The sequence below is a fragment of the Lepus europaeus genome, chromosome 17 (assembly GCF_033115175.1).
Source record: "Lepus europaeus isolate LE1 chromosome 17, mLepTim1.pri, whole genome shotgun sequence".
NCBI lineage: Eukaryota > Metazoa > Chordata > Mammalia > Lagomorpha > Leporidae > Lepus > Lepus europaeus.
The window spans coordinates 61,847,592-61,863,483 of record NC_084843.1 but is presented as its reverse complement, the minus strand read 5'-3'; the positions used below and the strand labels follow the sequence as shown (position 1 = coordinate 61,863,483).

General features: G+C 40.6%; 1 protein-coding gene across 2 annotated transcripts in view; it reads left to right on the top strand.

The window, feature by feature from the left end:
• The window catches only part of P4HA1 (prolyl 4-hydroxylase subunit alpha 1), a 105,975-nt gene that overhangs the window by 43,103 nt on the left and 46,980 nt on the right, over positions 1-15,892 (top strand). For both annotated transcript variants that reach the window (XM_062215068.1, XM_062215067.1), the window contains exons 6-7: positions 10,270-10,509; positions 12,259-12,455. In XM_062215068.1, the coding sequence (XP_062071052.1) occupies positions 10,270-10,509; positions 12,259-12,455 (437 nt within the window). The remainder of the gene's footprint in view (positions 1-10,269; positions 10,510-12,258; positions 12,456-15,892) is intronic.

The window sequence follows — 15,892 nt, the reverse complement described above, 5'->3', positions numbered from 1 at the left end:
TTCTTTTTTTTTTTTTTTTTTTTAAGTTTTAGAAAACTTTCTTAATTTTTATGAAGTGTATATGGATAATTGTTACATTTTATCCAGCATTTTTTTTTTTTAAAGATCTATTTATTTTAGAGGGAGGGAGAGAGGGAGAAGAGAGGGAGGAGTCTTCTGTTTGCTGGTTCTCTCACCAAGTGGCCATGGCTGGAGCTGGGCTGATCTGAAGTCAGGGGCTTCTTCTGGGTCTCCCATGTTGGGGAGTGTCCCAAGCACTTGGACCATCTTCCACTGCTTTCCCAGGCACATTAGCAGGGAGATGGATTAGAAGTGGTGCAGCCAGGATTTGAACTGGCTCCCACATGGGATCCTGGCACTGCAAGTAGAGGCTTAACCTGCTATGCTGCAGTGCTGGGTCCTATCCAGCATTTCTAAGTTTTCAGATCAGAAACTTCCACCCCTCTTCCATTCTCCTCCAATAATATCTGGTCCAGAAATAATTCTGTTACTGACTTAATGTGGTATAAATTGAAATGATATAGGGGCTGGTGCTGTGGTGTAGTAAGTTAAGCCTTTTTCTGTGGCTCTGGCATCCCATATGGGCCAGTTAGAGTCCTGATTGCTCTACTTTTTTTTTTTTAATATTATTTACTTGAGAGGCAGAGTTAGAGACATGGAGGGAGAGACAGGTCTTCCATCCATTGGTTCACTCCCCTAATGGCCACAGTGGCTGGAGCTGGGCTGATCTGAAGCCAGGAGCCAGGAACTTCTTACAGGTCTTCGACGTGGGTGCAGGGGCCCAAGCACTTGGGCCATCTTCTATTGCTTTCCCAGGCCATCAGCAGGGAACTGGATTGGAAGTAGAGCAGCCAGGACTTGAACTGGCACCCATATGGGATGCCAGTGCTGCAGGTGGGTGCTTAACCTATTACGCCACAGTGCCAGCCCCATGGCTACTCCACTTCTGATCTACCTCCCTGCTAATGTGCCTGGGAAAGCAGCAGAGGATGGCCCAAGTACTTGGGCCTCTGTACCCACATGGGTGACCTGGAATAAACTCATGGCTTCTAGCTTTGGACCAGCCCAGCCCTGGCTGTTGCTGGGAGTGAACCATCGGGTGGAAGATCTCTGTCTGCATTGTCTCTTCCTCTCTGTGACTCTGCCTTTCAAATGAATAAATCTTAAAAAAAAAAAGAAAAAGAAAAAGAAAAATCTCCAAATAACTCATCTGATTGTTTACAAAGGTGAAATGTTATATGGTTGTTATCATTCTTTGTATAACATTTAGAGGTAAGGTTTTTTTATGTTTATTTCTGTAGTTCTTTACTTATTTTTTCTTTGTTTTTATGAAAATAATACTGATATTGGTACAACATCTTAAGTGGTGAAATGGTATAAAGATTTTATACTTTGACATATTTGTCCACAGTTTTCTGGCTTTTCTGGGTGGCATTTGAAATTGTCTTATTGAAAAATATTCTGTTAAGTTCACATATCTGTATATTCTCTTGCTTTTAGTTTTAATATTCAGTTCAGCTATAGAAATCTTTTATACAAGATGTTTTCTGAAGCCCAGTACTCTAAAAGAAATAATTAAAATACAGTAGTATCAAGTCACAGAGTGTAAAGTTACTATTTCTATCATATATTGCTGAACTTCTTAAAAACCAAAGTTAGCAGTTTACTTTTTTGTCCATTCTCACTATTAAGTTTTGTGATTTAATGGTATAATATCAGGAGCACAAAATTCTGGAGTCATACTGAACAGTTTCCATTTCTGATTTTTAAATGTGTGACCTCAGATACATTTTAATCTCTCTCAATATAGTTTTTTTAAAATGTATAATAGGATTGCTTTGAGAATTACGTAAGTGACAGATAGCTGGCACCTGGCAAGACCTCATTATATGAGAATATTTTTCTTCATGGTTATTTTAATGTTATACTTCTTTTTTGATTAATGAAGCTAGATATTTTCCCAAGTGTTTTGGTTTTCTATTTATATTTTATTTCATGAGAACTGTCAAATATTTCCTTTTCTTAAAGTAGAAGTTTCACTTCAGAAACCAATTGACATACTAACAGCAAAAGTGTAACAAGTAAAAGAAAAGATTAATAAGTTTGACTATCATAATTAAAATGTTATGCTTCAGAGTACACCATCAAGGAAGTGAAAAGGCAGCTCACTGAATGAGAAAATGTATTTTTAAATGATATAACCATTGAAGGGCTTGTACCCAGAAAATTAAGACACTCTTAAAAAGTTAATAAAAAATCAAATGTTTTAAATTGGCAAAAGATTTGGATTTTTTTGAAAGATGATATACAAATGGCTCTTGGCTCTTCTCTCCTGTGTTCTCTTGGTTCTGCTTTCTAGTCTCCTCCTCTCGTCTGTCTTCTCCCTCCTCTCTCTCTCTCTTACAGTCTCCTCTTCTTCCTTCGCCGCCCCTTTACTCCGGTCTGTAGGGAGTTCCCCAATAAACCCTTTCCCTTACTCCGGTGTCCGGTGTGTTTTGCGACGGCTAACATTAATATATAACATTGGTGCCATGACTCGGATAGCCTCATATTGGTAATCCAGTGTCCCCCAGTGCTCTGGGGTCCTGGATTTCAGCCAGTCACAAAGCACACCTCCGGAACTCTTTCCAAGCCACTGAACGCTCTCGATCTCCATCCACACATCGGCCTTCCAAATTCTGAGGTAAGACGCGGAACGGGAAGCTCTCACGGCCACGGCGACTTCTATTTGAGTGGTGGTCTACTGTCGTATACTCGCCTAGCACTGGACTCCAGCCACCACTCCTACTTCTACTTAAGGCCTTTAGCCTCTATGGACACTGTGTCCAGGCAACAGTGGGTGCGAGTGACGACTCCATCTCTGTTTGCCTCTTTACAGGCTAGGCCCTGGGCTCCAGCAGGCGCTTGGGTGACGACCCCGCCTTCTGCTCCCATATTCTCTCGCTAGTCAGACAGCCGGGATGCAAGGACGCTTGCAGTCCACGGATCTGACTCTACAGGTTGCAATGGGAACTTTTCTCTAACCGCGTTCCGTCTGATGGTCCCTCTCAAATTGGCCCCAGCCCTCAAAAAGTGGCCCCTCCATGGTGGCGCATTTGGCCCTGAGGGATCGGAAGTAGGAGTAGTTTGACCCTGATAACATCTTTATCACTTCCATGAGCGTTTGGGAAAATGGAAGGGGATTCCATACGTTCAAGCCTTTTCCTATCTTCGAACTAAATGTTCTGTGTGTACTTCTTGCTCTCCCGCTCAAGTCCTTCTGGTCTCCAAGATTTGCAGTAGGGGTCAGAGGCCTGAGCAAAAAATCCTTTCTTCTGCCCCATCCTGTTCCCGCCACTTCCACAGCCTCCTTTGATCCTGCAGATGACCTCCCCCTTATTGCTCCAATCTACAGGCACCGGCTCAGCCGCCTCCTGAGGCCTCAGCGGCTGAAGCTCTGGCTCCATTATCTCCCACGCAGTGGAATCCACCATCGGCTCTGGCCCTGGCTGTGTCCTCACCTCCCCCTCCTGCCGAATTCCAGGGGGCGGGGTCAACCTCTGCTCCCACCTCCACTGCAGTCTCTTTTCCATCTTATCTCGAGCCCCTTGCTCATCTATTTCTCAGAGCCTTTCTCTGCCGTGTGTACTTCCTCCCTAGCTCCTACCCCCACTCTCACTGTATCTCCCCCTCCCACCTAGGAACTTTATCTTAGAACCAGTCCTGGCCCAAAGTCTACTGTCTCTGTCTTATCAGTTTGGGAATGGTAGTCTCCATGGTTTCTAACTGGTCTTTTGTCCCTCTCTTGTCCCAGTCTTACCATAAGAATAGCAAGGGAATGATAGTCCCATCCTTTTGGGCTCCTTGCTTTTTGAGAAACAATTTAGGTATCCCACCCTTCTGATGGCTTATCCTGAGCAAGCCAGACAGGAGAATCAGATTTCCTGCATGGACCTGGCCCACTGTAACTAATTTTACTTTGAATCTAGGAAGATCACTACCTTTAAATATATTGCTTTGTAACTTGCTGAACTTATTTTGCAATTTATTTTAACAGGTTTCCGGGTAATCAGTACTCAATGAAACATCAATGCGTAATTAGTACTTGTCTTAGATTAATCCAATTTTAATTTCAATTAAATTCAGCTAAAAATATATCAGCATCCTAAGTCATTTAGGTGTAATTGCTAATTTAAATTGGGTAAAGGTGAATGAAATAAATGTGTCTAAATGTAAACTTTTGTATACTCAACATGTTATATTCTATAAAAACTATTTGGGTTAGTTTATAAACTGTCTATGAAAATAGTTCAACATTTCTTGGAGTAAGTCAGGCTGAAATTCATGTTACCTTATTTAAAAATGTTATCTTAATCTGAAGATTTTTAACAGGTTATTTCGAAATGTAAATCAAGGACATTGGCAGATGGAAAACATCACAAGTATACTAATCTATTCCTCTTCGACATAAAATTAGAATCTAATCCTCTGTTAAAGCAATAAGTTAAAGTAATCTGTTATGTTCTCTTGATGTCTGTTAAATTCTAATTGTTTAAAAACAGCTAAATTTTTATTAAGAGCTATGGGTTATTTAAATATGAGCTTATTTTCAAAAATTTAAATAATCACCTTGTAACAATGATCAGATTTGGTCTATGTCATGTCATGATGTTAAGGAATCCTAATTCAACCAGATCTTTTGGATTTTGAGCCTTCTTGGTATTCTTGACAGGCATTCAAAAAAATCAAAGTTTCAAAGAATTTGGACTCTGAAATTTCCAGTAAATTCTGGACTTTGGTTTTTCCAGTAAGGGTCCAACTGAAAAAATCGAAGGACCTATGTCTCTCATCTTGTAGAGACACTAACTAATTGGGCTATTTGGATTATATAAGAAGTACTGTCAAGATGTGAAGTGGTGCTAAATTTTAAGTCTCTATAATATAAAATGCTACTGCTACAAAGGTCTAAAAATTAAAAAGTCTAATAATCTTGTGTTACTAGACATGATAGTTATCTTAATGAGAAAGCCCCAGAGGCCTAAAGGGTTAAATGCTTTGTAAAATCCTACAGGTGCTTTCAAAAAACCGTGTGCAGTAAGCAAATGCCTCTTGTTGGTTAATGAGTTTATAATTTTTTTTTTTTTGACAGGCAGAGTGGACAGTGAGAGAGAGAGACAGAGAGAAAGGTCTTCCCTTTGCCTTTGGTTCACCCTCCAATGGCCGCCGCGGTAGGCGCGCTGCGACCGGCGCACCACGCCGATCGGGTGGCAGGAGCCAGGTGCTTATCCTGGTCTCCCATGGGGTGCAGGGCCCAAGGACTTGGGCCATCCTCCACTGCATTCCCTGGCCACAGCAGAGAGCTGGCCTGGAAGAGGGGCAACTGGGACAGGATCGGTGCCCCGACCGGGACTAGAACCAGGTGTGCCAGCGCCGCAAGGCGGAGGATTAGCCTAGTGAGCCGTGGCGCCGGCCATGAGTTTATAATTTTAAACGTGGCAACTTAATGTCTTTTGTCATCCACAGTTTTGTATATCAGATTTGCTGCTCATAAAACTAAAGTGTTGTTGGTTCTGTGTTTAGCTGTCCTCCTGTAGGTTCCAATGGACTTTTTCCAGCCACATCTATTGTATTCAGTACTTTGGGATGGCTTTGTAAACAGATGAAGCCAATAATGTATTAAAGGTACCAACTGAAAGAAAGTATGGCTAACTGAGGTTACTAAAAACAAAAAATAATTCAAATCAATTGGTAATTTACAAACAGGTGTTAGGTTTTTTTAACAAAGCTATTAAAACTGCTATATTCTGTTATGTTACATGTGTATACATATTGTATGTCTACATGGGAAAATTTTATTAAGAGTTTTATTTTAATTGGCTTATGGTTAAGATTGCCCATAAATTTAAACAGCTTAAAATTATTCAAGGTATGTGTTAATTCGTGTTACCTAAATCTGTATCATATGTTTTAAACTTGTTGGTAGAAAGAAACCAAAAACATTTTCTATGTTTGTGCTTAAGTTTGCTGGTTAAACAAGCTACACCATGTTAGATATTTAAGAGATGTTTCCAAATTTATGTATTACTGTTTATGGAAGGCGTTGGACCTTCTGGTAAATGTTTTCTTAAGTTGTTATCTAATGGTTGAAACTGCTTGCTAAGTTTTCATGTGATATTGCTGTTGTCAATAAGCGACCTGGGACTGGCTCCCCCATTTCTCTATTCTAAGCCTTGACTAGTTCTTTCATTTCTCTGTTCTCTTCAAGGTAGGAAACTAATTCTATTATGAAGGAATCTCCAAGACGCAAAATTTGATTTTAGATCTCATAAAAGAGATGGCTAACATTTTTCTGTAATAGCATAGCCAAAATAAGAGCTTAAATTATAATTTCATAGCTAGATTTACTTTGCCATCAGCGAGGTAAACAGTAAATAGAAAAAACTTCCCTTTTAGACCAAAGGGAGAGAAAGTTTAAAAGTAAGGACATAGCTTTCCTGACGGGGCATCATCTGCCTCAACATAAACCACTATCAGATCATGCCTGTAACTAGAGACTTGTAGTTTAGGCCACCGAAGATTAGAGATGGGACTTGAGCACCCCCTTGACTTGCATCCTCTGCTCTGCTTTAACAAAAACCAGGAGGAAAAAAGCTAGGCATCAGAAATGTAGAGATAGGTGGCAGGCCTTTTAAAGGCTGCTCTGTACTGTGATCTGCCCTCAAGGAGACCCAGCAGGCCAGTCCACTGCAGTGGCTTTCAAAAAATGTGGCAAGCCTGGGCTTCAGCAGAAGTCAGCTTGTGAAGAGCCCTGGCAGCTCTGCCAGCCAAGAGTTGGATCACTGGAAATGGACCTGCCCTGGAGTCAAAGGACGTCGTCTGAGCCACTGATCTTATTGGCTCTAAGCTGAAAAGCCCTTCACTCAGCCCAGCTTCCAAAGTAACCACTGCAGCTGAGGAGACAGCCAACCAGGGTCAGTAACATTGCAGGCAGAACTGTAAATTTCCTGTTAGAGATGCCACCTGCCTTTACCTGGCCAGCTCTCCTCCAAGGCCAGCTAGGTAATGGAAGTGAACAGGGTGCCTTCCCCTAGGAGGTTCACACCTCCCTTAGGATGTAGGCTATATGAAGAGATAGATGAGTCTGAGCCTCATAATTTACAAGGCTCTAAAGCCCACCAGATTATCAAGCCCCTTCTGTCAGGTTCTATTTGCCTCTCAATCAGAAAACTTACTTGTAGCTTAGACAGCACCTTTCTTAGGTTCTCTAGCAACTCTGTCCTCTGTATCTAGCCCACTTGAGCCCTATTCCTTTGTAACCATAACCTCTACTCTACCACCAATGGCTCTACTCCCAACCTGTGTGTACTGATGGTCCTCTCCTCCACTTAATATTGTATGATTGTCCACAATTTCTCTACAAACCCCGCTACCTGCAAAAGTTAAGTGGCTTTTCTCCCAGTCTTGGCTGGAATCAGCTTAAAGCACATCCTGTCCCCATAAGGGTCCAGAGACACCCCCCCCCCCCCATTTCCTCTCCTCTATAAAATCCTCTTATTACCTGGTTAATGCTACTCTTAGGGTCATTGGTTACTATTCTCACCCTGTCTTTTATACTACAGTGTCTAAGTGTTTACAGCAGGTTTTAGTGCAACAAACGAAGGCCTTCAGCAACCAGGTGGTCAAACAAATGCTGCTACGAGAATATACTCCCCAACCAGGAGACAGCGGCTTGAAACATCGCCCTATGCCAGCAAAGAGTGCCTCATCACCCCATGTCAGCAGGAAGTAGCTCTAAAGACATCATCGTCCCTCTACCCCTCCTGGACTTTTGGGACTAATGTAACCCCATACAACTCCTGCTTTCTAAAAAACAAAAGGGGGGAATGTTAGGAAACTGGCGCAGTTTTAGCCAGGGGCCCCGCATGGCCTAGCTACCTGAGCCAGGCTCTACCCCCATCCTAATGGGATTCGCTGCTCCTGCTTCCCTGCCCGCCCTCAGGTGAAGTTTTAAAAGGGCCTGTTCCTGAACACGTGCCCTCTTGGCCCTTCTCTCCTATGCTCTCTTGGTTCTGCTTTCTAGTCTCCTCTCTTCCTCCTCTCTCTCTTATAGTCTGCTTTTTCCTTCGCTGCCTCTTCACTCTGGTCTGTAGGGTGTTCCCCAATAAACCCTTTCCCTTAAAAAAAAAAAAAAAAAAGATATACAAACGGAAAGTATGAGAAAATGCTCAGCTTCTTTAGACATTAGGGAAATTCAAATCAAAGGCACAATGAAATATCATTTCACACTCACAAAATGTCCATAATAAAAAAGGGCAGGGTTGAGTGGTGAGTGCTTGGCCCAACGAGTGAGACACTGACTGGTTAGGATGCTTACATCGCATATTGGAGTGCCTGGGTTCAAATCCTGACTCTGCTCCAGATGCTGTTTTCTTACTAATGCACAGCATGGGAGGAAGCAGGTGATGGTTCAGGTATTTGGGTTTCTGCCACACACATGGGATACCTGGATTGTGTTCCCAGCTCGTGGTTTTGGCCTGGCATTTGGGAATATATCAGCAGATGAGAGTGAATGCTGTCTGTCTTACAAATTAATTATTTTAAAAGTCACTTTTTAAAAAAGGGACAGTAACAAGTGCTGGCAAGATTGTGGAGAAATTGGAATTTCATACATTGCTGATAGGAATGTAAAATGGAGTGGCCACTTTGGAAGGTAATTTGTTAGTGCCTTACAGTGTTGAGCATTAAGTTATCAGGGACCCAGGAGTTCCATGCTACATAAGTACTCAAAACATATGTCTGCTCAAAAACTTGTATGCAAATATTTATAGTAGCGTTATAACTTAAAAATAAAGGAAACAACCTAAATTCCATCAGCTGATAAAGTGTGTCCATACACTGGAAAAATATCTGGCAGTTAAAAAGATGCAGTTATATGGATGATCCTTGAAAACATGCAGAATAAAAGTGGTCACAGAAGACCATGTATTGTATGATTCCACCTACATTAAATATCCAGAATAGGCAAATCTATAGAGACAGGAAGTAAATTAGTGGTTGTCTGCAGCTGGTTTGGGGTGGAGGACTTACGGGGTAATGATTGCTAAAAAGCCTTCAGGCTTTCTTTTTGGGATGATGAAAATGTAAAATTAGATTATGGTGTTAGTTGCACAACTTTATAAATATGAGAGCACTTTCAATGGAAAATTCACAGTATCTTTTAATCCATTTTCCCTGAAGTTTCACAACTTACTTATTTTTTATTTGAAAGGCAGAGAGATCTCCCACCCACTGGTTTAGTCCCCAAATGCCTGTAATAGCTGAGGCAGGACCAGGCCAAAGAGAGGAGCCGGACTCTCATTCCAGGTCTTCTATGTGGGTGGCAGGGACCTAACCATTTGAACCACCGCTGCTACTTCCCAGGGTGCTCGTTAGCAGGAATCTGAAATTGAGCATGGAGCAGATTCTGGATTTGAACCCAGGTACCCTGAGGTGGGATGCTGGCGTCACTGCGATGCCAAATGCCTACCCCTTTGAAGCCCTCTAATATACTAAGAACTATTGTGATCTTTAAATGGGTAAACTTTATGGTATTCAAATTATGTATCATAAAAGCCATTTAAAGATCGAAGGAGGGGAAAGAAGGCATTAAGAAAAACACTGATTGGGGCTGGTGCTGTGGCATAGCAGGTAAATGGCCCAAGTCCTTGGGCCCGTGTACCCATGTGGGAGACCTGGAAGAAGCTCTTGGCTCCTGGCTTTGGCTTGGCCCAGCCCTGGCCAGTGACTATCTGGGGAGTGAACCAGCAGATGGAAGATCTCTCTTCCCTTTCACCCTCTCTCCCTCTCTTCGCACCCCTTCCTCTTCCTTAGAAAGAAGGAGAGAAAGAAAAAGACACTGGTTGTCAAGTTTTTCTGTTTTCCTTTATAATCATCTATTATCCAAGTTGTTGGTTAGGAGTAAGATAGATAGATCTTATATGGTAACTCCTGCTGTGGTAGAAAATAGCTTTTTTCTAGTTCATTGATGTTTCCTTTTGGTATAATGGCTGATAATGTAAGTCTTGGGGTCTCCAGGTTCCATGTCCTGTATTTCCAGCTATGAGGTTCTTGTCAAGCTGCATTACTTTGTAGATTGTGTCTTTGTTTATAAAGTTAGGATGGGTTTTGCTTTTTCTTCCTCAGAGGATTGTTGTGAAGTTCAGATGAAAGTGAAAAGCAATATGAAAGCTGAATAAATAAATATAGAGTACTTGTAAGATTTCTAACGTTCTCTGTATTTTCTTTTGATAGGTGTAAAACACAAATCTTTTCTAACAGCTGAGGACTGTTTTGAGTTAGGCAAAGTGGCCTATACAGAAGCAGATTATTACCACACAGAACTATGGATGGAACAAGCACTAAGGCAGCTGGAAGAAGGCGAGATTTCTACCATAGATAAAGTTTCTGTTCTAGATTATTTGAGCTATGCAGTGTACCAGCAAGGAGATCTGGATAAGGCACTTTTGCTCACAAAGAAGCTCCTTGAACTAGGTATGTTATCTGGGCTGAATTTAAGGTTATACTTATATTGGGAGGGATATATATTATCTGTCTAGCTTATCCATCCATCCATCTTTGGTACTTTTTATGAGCATTACTGTCAGACATGCTTTATCTTCTTGATTATTATTCAAAGTAAATGGTAACCGAGTTTCTCACTATAATAGTGCCTGTGTTTCTCCATTCCATGTTCTCCAGGAATTTTAAAATTAGATCTAATCTAGCTTATTAAGTAAAAAATGTTCACTTATTTACTTACCATATTACCATAGTAAATGTTAAGAAGTTTCCTTTGAAGGATTTTTTTGGTTTATTACATTTAATATTAAAAAATAAGTGATCTGAAACAAATGGAATGAAAATATATTTCATTGCTGTATTTAAATGCCAGAAAAATGTGATATGTAATGAGAATTTTGCTGTTAGTACTTTAAATGGAGATAGAGTGTTTAAGTATGGTCTAGGGACCACAGGCATCAGAATTACATAGATTGTTATAGGTGGAAATTCCTGATCTCTGCCTAAGATCTACTAAACTATAAACTCTGGATATGGAGTCCAATATTTATACAATAATAAATTCAGGCTATCTTTAGTATATGGTGAAACTTTTTTTAAAAAAGTAATTATTTTTATATATAGGAAAATATATGTATGTTAGATGAGTCAAACAGCTCAAAAGATTACTCATCTGCAGGGAAACTTTTGATAATTGGGCTATTGCTTGGGTGAATTAATAAATAGAAATATCAGTTCAATAACTTTTTTTCTTTTGTTTTCTAGTGATCTTTCCTCCTGATTTAAAAATATAGCTTTCATTCTTTGTAAAAAATTGAGACAGAAAGAAACGTCAGAGTCATCCATAAGCTAGTCACCCCAAGCTACCCACAAATTTTTGTTTCTTTTATTGTATATGCTCCCTCCCTACAACACACATTTCCCTTTCTTTTTAAAGTTAGGCTTATATTGTATATCATAACATACGTTGTTAGAGTTTCTGAAGAACAACAAAAATTTTACCATCTAGGAATAGATTTCCTAAACACTCCAGTTACTCTCACAGGTGATGTCTCTGTGTATGTTCGGCCGTGTGGGGGGTGGGGGGTGGTGGTGGTGGTGGTTTGTGGCATTGTCCTCTTTCCCCCTACTCAAAGGTAGGTGACTAGTAATCCAGAGGCCATTATGGATTCTGGCTTATGTCTTAGTTTCTCTTTTCCTTACTTAGAAATGTGGCACTGAAATCCCCTTAGCCTCCAGAATTCTGTAGTCTCTGTTCTGCATTGACAGTGTATCTGTGGTAAAGGTTGCTTTTGCAATGTCTATGTCCTGTCTTCTCTATGGTGATTACTTCTAAGTCTCCAAAAATCTTTTCCATTGCTTAAAATAGGTAGGATGAGTAAGATTTTAAAATTCATTTGACATCAAATTGAATATAATTCCCTTGGCTGATTAGTAAGTTCTCCAAATAGAAGCAGTAATTGCTACCTTGAAATAAATAGCTGTTTTTGTCTCCCAAACTGTTTTTATAAAGAGTGACTATATGTCCTGATTTACTTGGGACAATACTAGTTTACACCTATTGCTCTGATATAGTAATTTTTGTTAGTGACCCATTTCATTCTCAGAAGCATCCTGGTTTAGAAGATAAATTCTGTGGTTTCCTATTTTTATATTACTATATTCTGATTCTTGAACAACTGTACACTTACCCATGGACATGCTTTCTTTCTCTGCAAATAGATCCTGAACATCAGAGAGCTAATGGTAACTTAAAATATTTTGAGTATATAATGGCTAAAGAAAAAGATGCCAATAAGTCTGCTTCAGATGGCCAATCTGATCAGAAAACCACACCGAGGAGAAAAGGGGTTGCTGTGGATTACCTACCAGAGAGACAGAAGTACGAAATGCTGTGCCGTGGGGAGGGTATCAAAATGGTAAAGTGGAAAAGCCAATTGTGTGTGTATGAATGTGTGTGTATTTGTTTATGTATAGTTCGAGAGAGAACAAGGATTCTTTATATTTAAGATTTGTTGATAAAAATCAGACTGACTACATAAAATATTAAGGTATGCCCTCATTTCTATCTTAAGTAGAAATAATATACTGTTGTAACTCATGTGATGTAATGGATTAGTCTGTATTATCAGTTTTGTGGTTTTGTTCCTAGTTAATCTTAAAAGATTATTTATTGAAATGTTTTAGTCTATTTAAGAAACACTCAGCATGCAAAAAGACTTTCAACAGATTTTGACATTCATATTTATTCTTTAAAAGACAAAAATATATCCATATAAATAACTCTGTTTATTAAAGATTTATACTTACATTTATAACTCGGCATGCCAGTTCTCCAGGATCTTAGTAGATGATAGGCCAAAATCAAAAAGTTTCACGTCTGAGGAACATTTGATTGACACAGTTGACTGTAGGTTCTTGTTTAACCCCAGGGCTTCTCAGAGCCTTTTTATGATAATGATATGATGTGCATTGTTTCCCAGTATTACTTTATCATGGGACTTGTTTTTCAAGGAATATCATATGGTATTAGTATTTATTTGAATGTGGGTGAAAAAAAAATGTGGGTGTACATAAAAGGAGTTAGTGGATTTTTGGAGTTAAATACTTAAATTGTGTTAACATTTGAAAAAATTGTTTACATTTTTCTCTACTAACAAACTCAAGGTAATCTACATTTTGATGTTGATGACTATTGACAGCCTTACTATTAAAAGCAAGTCTATCATGTCTATGTTGAATGGCTTTGTGAAGATGTATTCATTTATTTGAAAGGCTTAGTAACAGGGAAAGGAGGAGATTTTTATGTACTGTTTGACTCCCCAGAAGCCCACAACAGCCATGGCTTGGCCAGGCCAAAGCCAGGATCCCAGAACTCATTCCGGGTCTCTTGTGTGAATGGTGGTGACCAAGTGCTTGGTCCGTGACCCATTGTCTTCTCAGGTACATTAGCAGGAAGCTGGATCGGAAGTAGAGTAGCCGGACTTCCAGCCAGCATTCTGATATATGGTATATGGGCATTCCAAGTGGTGTCTTAACCTTCTGTACCACAGTGCCTGACCCTGGGTTGAACTTCCATTAGCTAGTTCTATGGAGTCCTATGAGGATATGCTTAATTTTACTTTGTGAGCTAATAAGTAAATACCAGATAGTAATACTTCGTTAGACTAAATATTTTTTATCCCTTCATTTCTAAATGTTTTAATCTGTATCTTCTTTAGACTTATTTTTTATTTATTTGAAAGGCAGAGTTATAGATAGGGAGAGACAGAGCTCTTCCAACTGCTGGTTCACTCCCCAAATGGCTGTAACAGCCAAGCTGTGTTAGGCAGAATGAGGAAGCCTGACCTTCTTCTGGATTTTTCATATGGGTTTAGGGGCCCAACCAACCACTTGGGCCATCTTTCACTGCTTTCGCAGACACATTAGCAGGGAGCTGGATCGTAAGTGGAGCAGCCGCTGCTTGAATAGGTGCCCATTTTGGGGTGCTGGCATTGCAGGCAGTGCTGTGTCACAGTGTTGGCCCTAGTCTGGTTACTTCAAGGCTTTATCTTTAAAAGATACATAGTACCATTGTCACACCTAAAAAAATTCCTAGTAGTTCCGTAATACCATCAAATACCTATTTAGTGTTTAAATTTCCAATAAGGAATATTTTTACTACCCTTGGTAGCTCATGAAGAGAGTAGAATAGAACTATAAGTACAAAACAGGAGTCAGTTTACCAGTTTGTTGAGGTGATACATATGTCAATGCTGCACATGGTCGAAGGACCATCCTTTTTTCAGGATAATTAAATTTATCTCATCATTATATAAAAGTCTTGTTAAGGCCTTGAATTTAACTCTAGGTAAATAAAGGGCATTGAGAATAAACTTGAATCATTATTTGTTTTAGTATATTATTTAATAATTAAAACAAAATAATTGTACTACTGATTCATATGACATACTTATTTAATCAAGAAGGCTCAGTAGTGAAATAACATGTTTTATTGATACAGTTCCTAGATGATTAAAGGCAACATTCATTTCTTTTGTTATACCCCCAATAAAAGCACATGATTTCTTTGATAATTCTTCAAAGTTGTTTAGTCTTTTGCTTTTAAAAATTCCCTCACGCCCCCCCCTCTTTTTTTTGCTAAAAGCATTTAACTATGAGACAAAACCTGGTTTTGTTGTTTTCCTGCTAAAAATGATTACCTTTTCTGGCTGCTTCCCATTTACTTTGTGACGTTGGGGCAGCAATGCTGAGCATTCATGTCATATTTCCATGAATGTTTTGTTATATTTATATCACTTGAACTTTATTTTGATGAGAAAAGGCCTAAAATAGAAACCTGCTTTTTATCTTATTTAAGGTTCAGCCCGCCCCTAGAAAATAATCAGTAATAACAATGTTTTTTTTTGGACAGGGAGAGTGGATAGTGAGAGAGAGAGACAGAGAGAAAGGTCTTCCTTTTTGCCGTTGGTTCACCCTCCAATGGCCGCTACGGACGGCGCATCGCTCTGATCCGAAGCCAGGAGCCAGGTGCTTCTCCTGGTCTCCCATGCGGGTGCAGGGCCCAAGGACTTGGGCCATCCTCCACTGCCCTCCTGGGCCATAGCAGAGAGCTGGCCTGGAAGAGGTACAACCGGGACAGAATCCGGCGCCCCGACCGGGACTAGAACCCAGCGTGCTGGCGCTTCAAGGCGGAGGATTAGCCTGTTAAGCCACAGCGCCGGCCATAACAATTTTTTTTTTTTTAATTTTTATTTTTTGACAGGCAGAGTTAGAGAGAGAGAGGGAGGGAGGGACAGAGAGAAAGGTCTTCCTTCCGTTGGTTCACCCCCCAAATGGCTACTACAACCAGCGCGCTGCGCTGATCCAAAGCCAGGAGCCAAGTGCCTCCTCCTGGTTTCCCATGCGGGTGCAGGACCCAAGCACCTGGGCCAACCTCCACTGCCTTCCCGGGCCATAACAGAGAGCTGGACTGGAAGAGGAGCAACTGGAACAGAATCCGGCGCCCCAACCAGGACTAGAACCCTGGGGTGCTGGCGCTGCAGGCGGAAGATTAGCCTAGTGAGTCGCGGCGCCGGCCTATGTTTTTTATAAATTCTTTTTTTATTTTATTTATTTGAAAGAGTTACAGAGAGAGGTAGAGACAGAGAGAGAGGTCTTCCATCCGCTGGTTCACTCCCCAGATGGCCGCAACGGCCGGAGCTGCACCAATCTGAAGCCAGGAGCTTCTTCCGGGTCTCCCATGCAGGTGCAGGGGCCCAAGGACTTGAGCCATCTTCTGCTTTCCCAGGCCATGGCAGGGAGCTGTATCAAAAGAGGAGCAGCCAGGAATAGAACCGGCGCCCATATGGGATGC